The 18,147-nt window shown below is 46.8% G+C and overlaps 1 protein-coding gene across 2 annotated transcripts in view; it reads right to left on the bottom strand.

Moving 5' to 3' along the window:
• The window catches only part of LARGE1 (LARGE xylosyl- and glucuronyltransferase 1), a 514,791-nt gene that overhangs the window by 212,245 nt on the left and 284,399 nt on the right, over window positions 1-18,147 (bottom strand). For both annotated transcript variants that reach the window (XM_012801262.2, XM_023509378.1), the window contains exon 7: window positions 11,650-11,821. In XM_012801262.2, coding sequence (XP_012656716.1) covers window positions 11,650-11,821 — 172 coding nt within the window. The remainder of the gene's footprint in view (window positions 1-11,649; window positions 11,822-18,147) is intronic.

The raw sequence follows: 18,147 nt of genomic DNA, 5'->3' as shown, positions 1-18,147 counted from the left end.
CTCTCCCTGCCCAGACCCATGGCTAGTTGTGTCCCCTGAGGACCAAACCCCCTCGTCCTATGCTATCCGTCCTCTCCCCATCTCAACTGAGATACCTTTGAGACCCTGTCTTTACTCACAGGGAACAGCAGCACCTCCTCTAAAGTCAAGGACCAGACCCATCCAGAATCTTTCAGGTGTGTAGACAGTTGCTTTGTTGCCATGACCATAAGATGACTCTGATGTCAGTGACAGCAGAAGCTAACACGGCCAGGAGCTCGCTCTGTGTCAGGCATCCCACAAAGACTTTTCTATGCTCCACCTCACATCACCTCACACCGATACCCCAAGAATATCATTCCCATTGTGCCCGCAGGAGAGGTTTAGAGACCTGAGTGACACCCAGGGTTACAGGGACAGCCCCACGGAGAGGCCCTGAACTTCCCTGTCTCCCTTTCCCGGGAATGAATACTGGAACCAAGAGAGGGAGAGGGGAAAGAAAGCGGGAACAGAAACACCTTTTGTCCACTCCCAGCTGTCTGTTTTCCCTGCCTTTCATCATGAACCCAAAGGCCCCCAGTTCACTTTCCTTTTGGCCTGGCCACCTGTATGTTTAATAAAGACACACCATAAGCAGAGGTCCCTCCAGAGTGGGGCATCCTGGTGATGGGCCCACCCAGGAAGCAGCAGAGAGCCAGGAACCTGGGGTGGAGCTGGCTTTGCCCAGCAGGGGCAACCTGAGGCAGGAGCCGACCTCTTGTGCTGGGTATGGGCGGCAAAGGAGGAGCTCAGGGCACAGCTAGGGCACATAGGTGCACTGCTCTCTCATGAATTCTTCCCAGCACTCATTCCTCTTCCTCCTTCTCCATCCTTCCCGCTCCTCCTCCCCTCACCCCTCCTCCCCTTACCTCTCCTCCCCCTCCTCCTTCTCACTTAATCACAGCCTGCCAATCACACCTGGCCCAGCCTTCTCCCTGGCTGCCTGAGTTCTGCCACCATTCAATTAGCCCTCTGTCAGACATTGCAAATCCAGCCACACTCCCTGCGGGGCCAGGCAGGCGGCCACAGAATTGGCACCCTGGATTCTACAGGGGGGCCCACCTGGAAGACCAGAAAAAGAAACTGTAATAATCTGGTGAGAACATCTATTATCATACCTAAAAGCTCTATTTTAGTTCTGTAAAGAAACACCTGAAGGTACCTTTTCTAAGGATCTAGGCAGCCCAGGTCTGCAAGTCTAAAACCAAGGTCACCAGGCACTGCTACACACTCCAGTCCCAGTCCTCTGCTCTGCCCTCCAGCCCAGTACCCTGCTGCGAGCCGCGATGAGTCTTGCTTAGACAGAAGTGGAGCCAGCGCTCTGGGAGGTGCTGGTTTCAAGTCTCACCACGCTGCAAGGGATCTTTTTCAGATCTTCAGAACTGCCTTTCGATGACCTTTGGATGAAACCCAAATCTAAAACTTCATGCTTCTCTTGCCTACCTAGAATCATCTGCTTTATGTGCTCATTTATTTAGCAAGTATTTATCAAACTCCTATTATGTGCCAGGTTAATAGGTGAGATATATTAGGAACAAAACCGGAAGATCCCTGCCCTCTTGGTGGGTGCTTATCCACAGCCGGCCCTCTGCAGCCACAGGCTCAGCATCTGAGGATTCCACCAACCTGAACCGCAAACATTTGACAGAAAAACTGCATCTGTACTAAACCCGTAGAGATTCTTTTTCTTGTCACGTCTTCAGCTACACAGACTAACGACTGTTTACTTAGCATTGACACTGCATTGGGTGTTGTAAGTAGTCTACAGATGATTAAAGGAAGATGCACAAAGGTTATATACAAATGCACCACTTTATACCAGGGACTCAGGGACTGGAGTCTCTGTGGATGCTGGCATCCATAGGAGACCCTGGAAACATCCCCCTGGATGCTGAGGGACAACTGTATCAGGGCACACAAGAACCAGACAGAGCCGGCTGTATTGTGTCACCTGGGCCTATCCTGCCTACTGGGTGGGGCAGAGAAACCCTCTCGGTAGGTCATTGCATACAGGACTAGAAGGTGATGAATGCTATTGGAAAAAAAAAATAATAAAGGGCAGGGTGAGAGGAACAGGATGGTGTCTCAGGGTGTAGGATTAAATGTGACATAAGGGACAGTCTTGCTGAGATCTGAGCTTGACTTGACAGAGTTATGGCTGCAAGCTGAGGAGAGAGAAGTGTCCCTGTGGGTAGAGGGGACATCCGAGCAAAAGGCCAAAGATGGGAGCCCGCTGGGTCTGTCTGAGGGGTGATCCAATGTGTTATTTTCCCCTTTCTGTCTGTGCTGGTCTCTGTGGACCTCAGGCCTTTGTGTTTGCCACCCCTTCCAGGGGAGACCGGAGACCAGCACACCCACCTCTTCCTTTCAGAAGCCCTCCTGACTCTCCCCAAATCCCCAGATCGGCTGTGCTTCCCCCCAGAAGAGATCCTACCTCACCCTGAATTTTCCCTTTCAATGAGCCTTCCAAGAATCACGTGTTCAGATCAATTTAAAATCTCATGATGGAGAGTATGGGCTCTGAGATCAGTCTGGTTTCAATCCAGGTTCTGCCATTCACTTGTCCTTGGTGATTTCAGGCAAGATCCTTTCTTAGAGACTTTTATGAAGGCTAATTGAGATGGCCTAGGGCCTGATCATAAGAAGCACTTAATAGATACTAGCAGCAAGAGGGCAGGACTGGGTGTGCCTTATATATTATTATATTCCCCTTCCAGGGCCTCAGGTGGGCCAAGGGGCTCCAAAGGTGATGAAGTAATGAAAGAATGAGAAGAATGAGTGAGTGAATAGATGTGAAAGGCAGACAGGAAGTGAGGGAGGAAGGAGGGTGGGAAGGAGACAGGAAGGGGAGGGAAGGAGGGAGAGAGGGAGGGAAGGGAAGGAGCAAGGAAGGAAGGGAGAGCAAAAAGGAGGAAGTGAAGAAGAGAGGAAGGCAGGAAGGTGAGTAGGTAGGTCGGCGTCTCCTCCCCTGACTGAGGAACCTGATGCTGGAGAACAGAAAAACCATGCAAAGATTTCAAGGAAAAGAAGGTTCTGTGCAATGAAGAGCCATTATCTGACTTAATCACCAAAATAAAGCCTTTGGAGCAGTTCTTAACGTATTATTTCTTGACTTTTATAAAACAACAAGGCTTGAAAAAGTTAAATGATCTTTCTAACGTAGTAAGAAAGGACCGATTCCTTTCCAAGTTAATGTGAAAATAATTACACCCTCTTTCCCAGGACTCAAATACCTGCTGTTGCCCCCTGGCACAGATGTCCTGGCTGGTCCAGTGGAAGAAGCGAGAGCGTGGAACAAGAAAATCAAAAGGCCAGTTCCTGACTCTGAGCTGAGGGCAGCACGGATAAGCTCTACGCGGAGAAAGCGGCAGGGCAAGAGGCCACTGAGATTCTCCAGTGGACCATCAGCCAGGAGCTGGAGGAAGTTAAAAACCTAAACACAGCAATGAAAACTGGTGGTCAGAGGGCAATCTTGTCAATACCAAGAGAGTGTATGAGAACTTTTAAAAGCACAGTACCAATGAAAAAGAAATGCCCCAGACTTATAGCAAAATTATATGATTGCTGACAAAAACAAGTCCGAGCCTTGATCGTTCCCAGCTGGAATTCCAGCACCTCCAGTACTGACAGCATCACCACCTTAGACAGACACACTGGCTCTTGGTGTCATGTTAAAGCACTTTATTTGAGCATTTATATCTTTCAAAAATTTCTGTTTTTCTTCCGTGTGGTGAAACGGTCTGTCAAGTTTAGGAATTGTCAGGGCATGAGATAAGTGGAAATCTGTCTACACTGAGGTCACACCAGGCTGGCCAAGAAGGGACAGTGTCATACAGCATTCTGCTTCAGACAGGCCAAAGAAAAACTCAGGTACAGAGGGCAGGTGCCGCATGCTTTATTCAGCTCAGAGAGACTGGTGAGCTAAGTTAGGTGGGAGGTCCACCCCAGCTCCTGGTGGCTCGGGAGGTAAGTTACACATCGCCATCTGCGATCTACAATCCACACAGGAAAAAGGTCCGTGCACCTTTATACCCAGGGGAACAGAAGTGGCAAGACGCCCAGCAGCAGTTACATAAACGTGGCTTCATGGTTCCCTGTTAGGTCATAACAGGGAACACAGAAGCACAAGGCGCCTTCCCCTGGGTGAGAAAGTCCAAATACTTTCCCCGCCCCACAGTTTTAATCAGGAAAACCTGGGTCCTTCTGAGAGGTCTCTGATGCTTTTCAGACCCCTACGGGGGAGGGGGGCACAGAGGTTCAATTGGAGACAGGTCAAGGGAGGGAAGGAGAAAGAGTTAAAGAAGAAAGGGCAAATGAGAGCAAGACAAACTCAGACACAGGAGAGAGGAGGAAGGAGAGGGGGAGAAACAGGGGACCTGAGTGCCCCCAGGAGCCAGGATCAGTGTGAGTCTCTTCCCCAAACCTCACACCACTGCTGTGAGCTGATGTCAGGATTTTCTTCCCATAAGCAAGTGGGAAGAGGTGAGGCAGAGAGAGGTTCAAGGACCTTGCAAGATCCCCCTGCTGAGGAGGAGACCAGCAGGAGGTTGAAACTTGGTCTCTTCATTTGCTAAGCTTTTTCTGCTCCACCAAGTCCCCCTGGGAGACAGGCAGGGGCCAGGTGAAAAAAAAGAAAAAAAAAAAAGAAAGAAAGAAAGAGAAAAAAACATACTTGAAGAATTTTCAAAGAAAGAAAAAAAAAGAGCTGAAGAAACCTCAACGAGTTTTTAAAAACTCTTTGGAGGCGACTTACTGTGAGCATAAAAGTTCCACAATTGTCTTTTCAGAAGTCAAACTCCCCAAGTTCTGCAGGTTCAGCTTTTCCAAATTATGTTGTTGAGACTGTCACAGCTCCCCCACAGCCCACAGCCCCGATGGCTTTGTGGACAGAACTGCAGGGCAGACAGACATTCAGGACACCCCGCATGACCCCAGATGTTCTGGCAGGGGTCCTTGGAAAAAGTGGAATGTGGACGAATCATGCACATTACCTTGTTCAATTCTCACAACAAAAGCATTAGCATTGCTCCTAGTTCATTGAGGCCTCAAGAAGTCAGGTCACCTGCTGCTTAGTCCTTTTGGAGCTACTATAACAAAACACTGGGTAACTTACAGCTTATAGTTCTGGAGGCTGGGAAGTCCAAGGCCAAGGCACCAGCAGATGTGGTGTCTGGTGTAGGCTATCTGCTTCACGGGTGGTACCTTCCAGTTGTGACCTCACGTGAAAGGAGGGGTGAACAAGCTCCCTTGGGGCACTTTTATAGGGACACGAATCCCATGCATAGAACCCTCATGACCTAATCACCTTCTGAAGGGTCCACCTCTTTATACCATTGCTAGGTTACTATGTGTTCGGTTTCAGCATATGAATTTGGGTGGGGAGGAGCCGCAGACCTTCAGAGCATAACACCTGTCCATGGTCAGGGAATCATCAGACTGAGCCCCAGTTCTGACTTATTCTTCTAGACCTTGATGAGTCTATGGGCAAGGTTCCTGGGGACCACAGTTACTTTAAAGATGATGTTCTGGGAAGTCACATACTTCCCAGAATTCTTGAGACTGAAGTTTTACTTTTGGAATCCTGGAGAAAATATACTTTTCTATGCCTGATTGTGTCTCCAAGCCTGTATCACCCCGGGCCCTCCTCTGCACCCTGGTTTATATGGTCACCTAGAGGTCTTTTGTGTGACTTTGGTCTCTCCAAAGAGACTTAACTCTGCTCACATGTATATGCTTTTTCTTCCTCCTCTTCTAACGTAAGGTGTAGGTAAAGAGGATTGGATCTGAAGATGGACTCTCTGAGTTCAAATCCCAGTTCCACAACTTAAGAGCTGCGAGCTTAAGAGACCCTGTGTGAGCTTCTCTGCCTCCCTAAACATTGGTTCCCACGTCTTTAAAACAGGAACATGAATAGTAATTACTTCATGGGTGGGTTGTGAAGATTAAATGAGATTGTCCATAAAGTGCTTAACAGAATGGTTGGCACAGAAATGCTTAAAATCGTTAGCTGTAATTAGCCACAGAGAGTCTACGGGCCCCTGAACGATGCCCATGGCTCTGGGATGCCCGCGGCACTGTGAGGGTAAGGTGGGCAGTGGTCACATGGGCTAGGTCACTTCACCAAACCTGCTTTAGGGACGGAACAATGCACTGCGATAATACACTCCCCTTACAGGGGACTCGTCCTTACTGGTCAGAACGTTATCTTTGCGGAACTTGGGAGACTGTACAGCATTCCTTCCTCTCTTTCATCTACTGTGTCTGGACATTTTAATAACAATTTACAATTGCAAAGATGTGGACTCAACCTAAGCACCCATAAATTCTTGAGAAGATTAAAAAAAATCTACTCGACCATTAAAAAGAATGAAATGTCTTTTGCAGCAACTTGGACGGAACTGGAGACCAGTATCCTAAGTGAAGTATCTCAGGCATGGAAAAGCACCACCACACATTCTCACTGGTAAGTGGGAGCTCAATGATGGGCACACACGGGCACAGAGAGATGCAAAGCATATTGGGAACCAAGAAGGGGGAGGGCGGAAGGAAAGTGATGAATAGAAACTTACCTGTTGGGTCCAATGAACACTATTCTGCTGAGAGGCACATTAAAAGCCCTGACTTATATATTATGCAAGGTATCCATGGGATAAAAATATTGGTACTCCCTTAATATTTTGTAATAAAAACAATTGCCTTGAATATTCAGCATGGCTTTCTCCCCAAAACTTCAAATTATGGGTGTGCATTTATTATTTACACCTTCACAACAGCCTCCTCAAATTGCTACGATCACATATTATTTCCAAATCTTTGAGTAGTTAAAAGTAAGGAAGGTGGGACCCTAGGGAGGTCACAGCCAGCAGTCACACCTGCTCAAAGAGCTGACACTGCCTTGGAGTCGGTGGGCCATACCCTCCTCCACCAGACAGTAGATAGAGCACAGATCCCAAAGCCAGACGATGTGGGGCTCAGCTTTGCCAGGAAACAGCTCTCTGAGCATAATAAGTAAATTCACCTCTCTTGGGCCCAGTTTATTGAATTTTCAAATGTGCAAAGCTTCTAACTCAATGCTCACAACAGAAGAAGCACTTAAGATTTGGTAATCACTTTTCCTCTGCTTTACAAATACCAGTTTATCTGCCCGCCTCCTCACTGTGTCACCTGCTACAGGACAAACCCCTTGTCTTCTCCACAACCTGTTCCTCTAGACTTCAGTGTCATCCTTGTCCCCCACTCTCTCTCATTCCCCACATCCAATCAGTGGAATATTCTGCGGACTTGACCTTCAACCTGCACCCCTAATGTGATGACCCTTATGACCTCTCCTGTTGCACCCGAGTCTCAGCCAACATCCTCTCTCACCTGGATGACTGTGATGGTGTCCTGAATGGTTTCCCTGCCTTTCTTGTTCTCAAAAGGGCAGCCAGGATGAGCCATTAGCAACATAAATCAGATTGTGTCACACCTCTGCTAGACACCTGACAGTGGCTCCCCAATTACTTAAAGGAAAGGGAAAGTTATCTTTGTGTCTACAAACAAGGATCTGACCTTGGCAGCAGCCCCCAGACCCCCTGGCTCGCTCTGCTCTGCTCTGCCCTCCATCCTCTCCTTTTCCCCAGACAGGCCCCACGCACTTCAGAAGTCGACACGTGCTATTCCCTGTGCCAGGGCCTCTCCACTCTTCCCCTAGATACACCTCTAACACACCACACATTTTCCTTGTTTATTGTTCCTCTCCCTCCACTCAAATACAGACTCACAGAAGCAGAGATGGGGTTTGTCTTTGCAGTGAGTTCTTACAATTTCCTGTTGCCTCGGATCCATCTGTAATACATGTTTAACTTTCTCAAACCAGGGCAGGGATTGGTCCCCCTTGAGACAATTTCTAGTTCTACGCTACACCCAAATGGCTCAAGTTGGTAGCCAGAGATAAGACCTTAGAGGCATCTCTCCTGTCTGGTAGCCTGGGCTCCCTGCCTTCCTGCCCCTGCCTTTAAACGGACCATTCAGGCATCAACCCTTGAACTTAGTGACCCACAGCCTACTCCCTTATTTATACTGCTGATTGGTGCACAAGTCTCCCTCCCGCCCTCCCTCTCTCTCTCCCTTTCTCTCTCTCTCTCTCTCCTTCTTTCTTTCTGATGCTTTGTTTCTGCCTCATGTGACCTGGGGACAGAGACGGCCTTTGTGATTCGCTGTGCCCTCCTATACCAGATCTGTAAGTAATAAACTTTGAACTTGTTCTCCGCTGTGGTAGTAAACTGAATTTTCACCTTGCATCTGAAGAACTAGGGCTGCCCCAGGCCAAGCTTTTGCCCAGGATGCAGGGGACAGCCCAAGGGCCAGCTCCAGTGCCTGAGTGATGGCCAGGCAGGAATAAACTGGACACAGACAGGACAAGAGCCACAAGGGTGTCTGCCAACATAAACAAGCTTCTTGTATGAGGGACCACCTGGTTGAGGTTTGGACAACTAGACATCAGGACATCCACCAAGTAAGAGAAATACCTCATGATTTGAACACAAGAGCCACTGCAGTTCCAGATAACTCGCTTTTCGAAAACAGAAAAATTAACAAGGTCAAAGAAGTTCAATGTCACTCAAAATGTGTATGGTAAGAGGTGTCAGCTGCAATTGCCTTTATGAGAGGGGAACCCTTTCTCTTCTTTTGGACCAGTACATTCTATATGTATGAATCTATCCTAAGAGGCTTTCTTCCTGTTCCAAGACCTGGCTTCTAATAGTTATAATTTAGATAAAACAAATCACCCCCCACTAAAAAAAGGAGAGTGTTGTATGAAGAAGAGATAAGCTTAGTTATTTTCTTTTCACCGCTGTATTTTCCCAGAAAAATTAGGGCAGGCATGGGAAAACCTCGGATGTTTTATACTCCTTTGACGGCAATAGATAAAAACGTAGCGCAGGCTGCCGTGTTTGTGAGTTCCTTGAAAGCAGGTGCTGTGCTCTCCATGGCGTCAGGTAACAACATCTAATATATTTCTCTGCACAGTGGGGGCCTAACAGACGCTAGAAATAAACCAAGAGAAGAAGGAACAAATAGAATGCAGCCCATTAACTCAGCTCCTTGCATTCAAATTTTCTCTGCCCCCATCCTGACCTTGGCCCATGTTCTCTGCTCAGCCCCAGCAATTGCCTTGAGTCCCAGAGTCCTCCAAGGCCTTGAGCCTGCTGGGGAGAGGCAAGTGTGCTGGTGTTTTCCCTTCCGTGTGTCACGTCGGGGTATTTAGAACCATAATTATTAGTGTTGTTATTGGCTACAGAGCCCCACTAGCATAATGGCCTGTCTTAGCTGGAAGAGAATAAACATGATTCCCCAGCTACAGCTCCATCATTTCTGAGCACCTGACCTTGGTGGTTATACTCATCCAACGGAGACTCACAGCTCTAGATGTACCCTGCAGCGAGTTTCTCAGGAAGATGACTCTGAGACGGAAGGCAGCATGTAGAAGGTTTATTAGGGACAGCTCTTGGGAACACCACCTAGGACAGGGAAGAGCAGAAACCAAGAAAGCAGGACTGGAAAGAGGGGATTCAGCCTGGGCGGCAGTCTCCAAGGAGCACTACAGCTGACCTGCAGGTCCAGCCCACAAGCAAAGTGACTCCTTTTAACTGAGGCCATCCCCGGGGAGGGCTGATACCTAGGGCCCTCCCTCTTTCGGCAGTTCTCTCAGCAGGAATACGTCCTTCCTCCCCAAAGGGGGATGTGGGAATCCCTTATACACAACCACCACTCTTTCCCGATGAGACAGAAGACCATTACCACCTCCTGTGGGATCCTTTGCTAACTATCTTCTCTAACCCCCACAGGAGAAATGACAACTCTCCCTGTCCCCTCATCACCCATCCTCGTTTCCAGAGCCAGACCTGCTGCCTAACCCCCGGTTGGGATGGAATCAATGCCTGTTGAATCAACACATGGCTGAACATCAGCATAAACATATGAATAAAACACCACATAATTACAGGAAACTGCCCCCAGTGAGTCCCATGTGATCAGAAAGAGAAAAACAAGCCAAAATGTGAGGGGGCTTTGAAAGAACAGCTGATGAAAGCTAAGATACACTCACTGTGACTGGACTCTGGGCAAAGCCCTGCAGCCCCTTTTGTGACATGAAAGGACAGATCTAAGCACTCTATGAAGAAGGGATCAGGTGGTGAGACACACTCGGTTTCAACTGTTTTGCTGAATGATGTCTTCTTCTTATCATTATTGGCATGGCTAAGAAAAGTAAATTTTAATCCCGACGAGGAAAAAAAAAAGAGTCCCAGGGATCAGAATGTCATCACCTTGATTTGCTGAGAATTTTCTTTAATTAGCCCAGACCTAAGAAACCCCGCAAGGGAAGGAGGCAATGACCAGGCAAGGCATTTACCCTCTGTCCATGAAGGGAAACGGAAACCCACAGGAATATCTCAAGATTTATTGAAAATGTTACGATTTAAACTCAGTAAGTGGTATTTCGCTTTCACTGGATAAGGAGCTATGAGAAGACGCAGAAAAGTGAGGAGCCAGGGTGCAATTGAAAAAAAAGAGAAAAAGAATAATCATACTGTCAAATTTCTTTCTCAGTATGTTCATCCAACACAGAAAAGGATTTTTAAAACTCATGTAATTTTAGGAAACACATTTAGGAGAGGCGTATTAAAATAACAGTCCGAGATCTGCACCAACCTGTCACTTCTCTCCTGTATCCACGCCAGAGTTAAATACACCTATTAGACTCGTAACTTCCCACCAGGTACTCTCATAGAGCTCGAGGCAGTGACACGAGTTACACTAATAGCCGTGAAGAAACCAACCAGACTAGGAAGAATGTCTCATAAAGCCAAACAGATACACCTCCTGAGATGATAAACCACAACATTAGCAAAAGCAAATCCATGAGGACACTTTCAAGTGTGCTATAATCAATACCCATCTCCGCAATCTCGCAGGCTTTCCTGGCAATCAGATCACTTGATAAAAAGAGAAAACCGATAAACGCGTGTCTGGACACAGGGATGTGAACGTTCAATTATCTGCATACAGAATGTGCATTTCACATTCATCGGTTCTGAAACATCCTGAATTGGATTCTTCCTGTGAAAATAGACCTGACCTCCTCATTTACTAAAGAAATGCAACCAATTCCAGTTTAACATGGTTCAAATTGTAGCAGAGTTGGTGTTTCATCATACATATTAGTAAATCCTTAACCATGTTCATTAGCATGACCTCAATCTAGGGTGACCTCAGTTTTTCTTTTTTTTTTGGAGACAGAGTCTCACTCTGTAACCCTGGGTAGAGTGCCGTGGCATCCCAGCTCACAGCAACCTCAAACTCTTGGGCTCAAGAGATCCTCTTGCCTCAGCCACCCAAGTAGCTGGGACTACAGGTGCCCGTCACAACACCTGGCTAGTTTTTCTATTTTTCAGTAGAGACAGGGTGTCACTCTTGTTCAGGCTGGTCCTGAACTCCTGAGCCCAAGCAATCCACCCACCTGGGCTTCCCAGAGTGCTCAGATTATAGACATGAGCCACGGCGCCTGGCTACTCACTACAATCACTATGCATAGTAGGTGGATTGTAGACATCTATAAAGATATCATAAAAAGTGGGTTATAATTACCTTTGAACTTGTGGAACACAGCCCATAGCTCGGCAATGTCGGTTGCGAAGGTGATATCCGTATCAAGGACGATAACCCTCTCTAGGTTGGCGGGAAGAGTCTTGGTCAGGACAAGCTTCATTAGCCCATAAATCCCCGAGTAATGTTTGTTGGGGATCCAGGAAACTTCAGACTGGACAGGACAAGGCAGAGAGGAAGATGAGGGAAGGAAAAAAAAATCATGTTAATTCTCTACATAAACTCTATAAATAGCACCTGGGAATAAAAAGCATCCCATACAAATCTGAATAAATGAATAAATTTTTTAGGAGGATTTGTTTATGTAATTTGTATTTCGGGACATGAAGTTCTATTGGAAGAAAATGTATCTGAATCAAGGGAGCGAAAAAGTGATAACGATAAAACAATTATTACAGGCAAAGCCTCTGCTGAGATTTTTAATAACATTGTGTTATTATAGAAATGATATAGGTCCGCTGAAGGAAATAAGGATATGAGAAAAGAAGGCATGAAGGCACAGAAATTGAATCATACTATGTATATTTTTTGCAACTAGTACCAAATGGTTCCTAGGTTAAGTACATTTCTTTAAATCATATTCCATGTCTGTGTCATTAAAGCTAAGTACTTAGTGGTGCTGTTAAAGCTTATGCTTAGTTTTTTAAAGCTGTAATTGAATCGATTAGTATGGCTACCTTCTCTTTATTCTCAAATAAACCCACAAGGAGGACATGGTCATAACCTAGACAACATTCTTCACCTTGACGGCAACACAGGGCGTGCATACATGTGCATGCATACACACACACACACACACACACACAGAGAAAGAAAGGAATAACCCATAGGGTGCTGACACTGGAATCTTTGCATGACATAATAAAGCAATCAATTTTCCATAGGTGGCCAGAGTCGTTAGCAAGGTGCATACTTTGGTAACATTTGGCATACAAAGGCAAGGCCAAAAATAAAATGTAACACCAACTTCTTAAAAGCTTTCAGATGTGCAGGATCATCCCAGGGAGGGGTCCCATCCTCACTGTCATGGGGAATTCCATGGGATCCAAAGCACACTTCTTATTTTTAAGAGGTTAACACTTATGATAGAACCCTTTAATGGGAAATACGGTCAACTGATTGGGATTACCAAAATACTCATCTCCTTTGTCCTTATAAGCCCATTTTTTAAAACAAAGTCAACAGCTAAGGTGAAATTAGATTGGGGGCTCCTGGAATTGTGATTAATCAGCCCTTTGCCAAAGAGCTGGGGCTGGTGACTGCAGCCTCTCCTGACAGCTTTGCAAAGGACCCGTGCAGTACTACAGGCTGAGACTCTGGGGACCCGCTTGGTGTGGTGGGGCAGATGGCCCTGTCTTATATTCAGCTGGTCCCTGTCCAATCCTGGTGAATCAGTGACTCTGGGTTAAAGTCTCTCAGTTGTGGAGAAATACAAGCAACTAAGACACCCCACCCGCCACGGGCAGCAACTGGAAGAGGAAAATCAAGCCTTCCTGCTACAACACGACCAGGGTGCCACCTTGGAGGGTCCTCCTTCTGCAGTGAGGAAGGACTCCCCAGGCTCACTCGTGTGACCAGCTCTGCATCTCCAACCCACTCCACCTTAAGCATTCATCAAGGTTTATTGACAATATTATTTTAGTGACTCTGTGTTCACAGTTTTCCAGCGGTCCTTTGCTTACATGAACTTAGTTTTGACCCCAAAAGAAAACACACTGATGGATGGAACTATTTGCCACATCTGTATTCTCTGTCACCTTGTCCCCAGGCAGCGTGGAGGAGGGAAAGGGACAGGAGTCCGAATCTAGGCTCTAGCGTTTGATCACTCTGAGCCTCAGTTTCTTAATAAAATGAAGTTGACGCCTACATCGCAGGGCTGATGCAGAAATTAAAGGTGTGTGGGACTCCAGAATCTCATATGCAAAGAACACTCAGTAAACCTAAGTTCTTGCCCCTGTTCCTGAGCTCCGCACGTTGTTCCTGGCATTTAGACACCAACGTCTCTTTCAGAGCTTCATACTGGACACGAGGGTCTCTGGGACGTAGCAGGGCACAGAACTTTAGGTTCTGGAGTCAGACAAACCTGGACTCTGATTCTGGTAGCATCAGTGCATTATCACGTCACCTAATGTTTGCTAAGCCTGTCTGAGTCTCTACTATTTATAAATGGCAGTTACTTACTTGTATCAGCCAGGATGTGGCTGGAAACAGCACATTTAAACCTGGGGAGTCTAAGAAAACTTTAACCTGGAGTATTTAAGTAAATGTATACAGAATCAGGGGCAGTGGCATGGACCACGCTAGGTTACTCAGGCGGGTCAGCAACCCACAGTAGTGTGGCGTGGGCTACCTGTGGCCATCCGCAGGATGGTGACAGGGAAAACATCTCAGCTTCATTCTGCTCCTATCCACAGATGTCCTGGGAGGGTGTCCCTCAGGCCAACCCAAACAGAAGCCAGAGGACAAGCGAGAGTGGGGACACAGTCTTTATACACCAGCCTCCTGTGGCACAAAAGGGCTGAAAGATCTGGAGGGTTAAACCTCATACAATCAGCAGAGTCAAACTGTTGCTACAGGACATAAACCAGTGATGATCAAAGTATAATGCCTTGTATTTACTAGGGACAAAATACGTATCTGGAACAGACGGATGGATGGATCAACAGACCAACAGCAGCCAGGCACAGGCAGGACAGGGATTTGTCTATAATCTCCCACCAAGCAAGATAGAAAGCTATAGGCAGAGTCTGCCAGGGAAAGGTTTGTGTTCTTTCCCCAGACGCATTATCCTTCTTTTGGAGTGAGCTTCCTGACTAGCTGTCACCTTAAGATCTGAGGACTTGGTGAGCAATTCCCTCCAGTGTGCTTTACAAAACTCTTCCTCATGAAAGCCCTGGCCTTTGGAACTCAGCTCGGTTCCTTTTCTCCCCTGACAATTTGCCTTGAACTGAAGCTTGGCAATCACCAGCCCGTGCCGCAGAGCTGTGCTGTTTAATCAGACCTTTGATTAACTTATTCATCTATTTTGGTTACCATCAAAGCAGGAGAGCTTGGTGGAGACCGAGCACCAGAGTGCTGGGTTAAGCCATCTAATTAGATCGCCCTGACTCTCAGCTTTATTTTTAACACACATGTGAGGCTCTCGGACGCATCGCAGAACAGGAAGACTACAGGAATAAATTAATCTCAACGTGAGCCCAGGCCTGAATGTCGCTCCAGGTCCCCAACTTAATACATAATCAAGCAAGTCCAAATGTTCAATTAGAAGTAAAGGAGGCGCTCGGGTGAGCTTGCATTCAGAAAGCCCCAGCAAAGGGTAGACAACAAGGAATCTGGGAGAAAGTACTTGGGAAAGAAGCAGGTATGTTTATTACAAAAGGCTCCCCCTCTGAGCCCCGGCAGTGCATCTGGCACGCTTTCCTCCTCTGTCCACACTCGCTCTTCCTACCAGTCTCAGTTTAGCAGTCGCTGCCTCCCTGTCACCACCTCCCCACCGCCCCAGGCTGGGTTTGGGCTCCCCAAGCAAGCTGTTTCCTTTCCTTAGCACGCCAGGGTGTCACACTGTGTTTAATTTTCCATGTCTCTCTCCTGGACTTGACTGCAACTCCTTGAGGCAGGGGATGTCTTTTTCCACTGTGGCAACCATATAGTAATTACTCAAAAGCAGTCTGATGAATATGCATGACCAGGCAGCCGGCTGTGCCTCGGTTCACATCCTACCTTTGCCGTCTTTCTCACCTAGGAGAAGTGTCCATAACCACTCAAGTCGTGGGTCAGTAGGGTGCAACAGAGAGGTGCAGTTTGGGTTTAGACTGGTTCCAGTTCTAATGAGCTGTGTGACCTCAGGCAAATCACTTAGCCTCCAAGGGTCTTAGTTTTCAGAACTAAGGGGCTTACAGAATGCAGTTCATACTCTGATACGATTCTATCCATCTGACTGCATGCTGGGCCATCAAGAGGCCTCTGTCCCCCTGGTGGATACCTCTCAGCACCATCACAGCTCAGATGATGTGTTTTTGAGACTGATAAAAGTAGAGAGTAGGCCAGTCATGGTGGCTCCCGCCTGTAATCCTAGCACTCTGGGAGGCCAAGGAGGGTGGATCCTCTGAGCTCAGGAGTTTGAGGCCGGCCTGAGCCAGAGCCAGACCCCGTCTCTAAAAAGAGAAAAACTAAGACAAGAGGATTGCTTGAGTGGAAGAGTTGAAGGTTGCTGTGAGCTGTAACACCGTAGCACTCTACCATACCAAGGACCAAAGAGTGAGTCAACAATAACAACAACAAAAAAAGCAGACAGTTACGGTATCTTTGACAGTAAAGGGGGAATCAGGAACAGAGATGGTTTTACCAGGGACATAAGCCATTTATCACCTTCTCCCATGTTCCTATACAATAGATTAGCAAAATCTCTAACTGAAATCTGGAAAATGCAAAGCCCCTCTGGTAGGTCTCCAAATCGGACAGCACATTCTGGATTTGAGGAAGAGGAAGGGGGCGTGGGAGTGGCCACCCATGCAACACAGGGGCATGAGGTGAAAAAAGCCTCCTCAGAAAGGGTGACCCAACCCGGAGGGTGGCACCCAGACTTACTCAAGAGTGTCCCACGGAGGTGACCACCCCTGGCTGAGTGGCAGTATCCCACCAGGCCCTTCATCATTATACACATGCCAGAGGGTTTGCGTAATTAAAACAGTAACAAAAATGTAAGTTGGGCTTATTTTAGTGCACGGACTATTATCCTTATGATGGCTGTTAATAATTCTAAGAAGCATGGTCTAAGCTTTAATTAGCAAAAATGCAATCATACCCCAGATTACCCCCTACTGCTCTTGGATAAAGGAGCACACGAGGTTTTAAGGGTTTTATGTGAGGTGGAATCGGAGAAATGTCCTCAAAGCGAAATGTACCTTCCTGAAGTTTCAAGTTACTCAGTGGACACGAAGGGGAATTTCTGTGAGGTGATTCTGGGTTCCATCTAATGCTGGGTGGTCCACAGAAAAATTATTCAGAAGACCTGACCAGAGTAGTGGCATGAACATAGAGGTGGAGGGCTGGACAGTGACAGACCTCTAAAGGTGGCTGCCTCCATGTCTCAACGGTGATGTCAAATTTATGGCCTTTGATAGATGGAAGGGAAGATGCATAAAAGGCTGGTTTTATCAGGAACTGACACCTACCTCTTGAAAATGTTGATTTTTTCAGGAGGCATTAGATACTCCAGTAACGATAACACTAAAAAAACACACCCAGCATTTCCTAGGTGGCAGGTATGGTGGTGAGAGCTCTGTATTCAAACCCCTCCTAACAGGGTTAGAGGCTAGGCATTATTATCCTAGTACCTAAAGTCTGGGGGTCCTTTCCCTCACTCCAGCTTTTAGACCTCCACCCTCCATACTCTGCCTATCTTCCCCTCTGTTCTCCCTCGGGCCTACTGGGATATCTCTGGGCCTTAATTTTCTCATATGTAAAATAGGGGACTGACACCCTATCTCAGCTTCCTTCCTAGGGAGTTACTATATTTGTAGTCTGGAAGCTTTTCCTCCATCGTACTGAAAATATTTATCGCCCAAAATAGATTTCTTACCCATATCAACATTCTGCTGTGGATTATAAATCACCTTGACACATTTTTAAAAATTTAAAAAAGAAGTCATCTCAGCTACACAATGTTTGAAAAGACATTTGCCTTTCATGTTGTTTCTGAGTGGTTGTCTTGGCAACCAATCTGTATATTCAGAACATAATTGCGGAGGAAAGGGGGGGGGGCTCAGGTGGGGCAGAGACTCTGGCAGATGCCTCAGAGGAGAATCTCTCAAAATGAACATGAGTTTGGGACAGATTAAAAATTCAGACGCCACCACCACCACCACCACCACCCTGGCAAGGTCACTTCTCTAATCCTCAATCTTCTCACCTAGAAAATAGATAAAATAATATGCATTGCCTAAGGTTTGAAAAGCATTAAAGGAGGGAGGAGAACCGAGGTGCCTGGCACAATGTGTGCCATATGGTAAAGGTTCAATGTGAACTTTTAAAACGGTTAATGACATGCATTTTGGAGTCTGCCTGGCTTTGAATCCTGGCTCCCTGGTTCACTAGCTGGGTCACTCTGGTCAAGCAGTTAAATGCTTATAGGCCTCGGTGTTTTTCATGTGTAAAATGTGGATACTTACAGCACACAGCCCATGGGAGTGTGGTGTTATATATAAACATTAGCTATTACTGCTAATTGTTAATATTGTTTCACATTTGTTAAAGCGTTGTGCCTGGCACTGTGGGTCATGCCTCTAATCCTAGAATTCTGGAAGGCCAAAACAGCTGGATTGCCTGAGCTCAAACCACCCTGAGCAAGAGTGAGATCCCCACTTCCAGAGGCTGAGGCAGCAGAATGCCCAGAGCCTGAGTCTGAGGTTGCAGTGAGCTATGACTCCACTGCACTCTGCTCAGGACATAGGGTGGGATTCTGTCTCAACAACAACAAAA

The sequence above is a fragment of the Otolemur garnettii genome, unplaced genomic scaffold (assembly GCF_000181295.1).
Source record: "Otolemur garnettii isolate 467f Iridium unplaced genomic scaffold, OtoGar3 scaffold00007, whole genome shotgun sequence".
NCBI lineage: Eukaryota > Metazoa > Chordata > Mammalia > Primates > Galagidae > Otolemur > Otolemur garnettii.
Note: the sequence above shows the minus strand (reverse complement) of the source record. Positions and strands in the feature narration are given on the sequence as shown.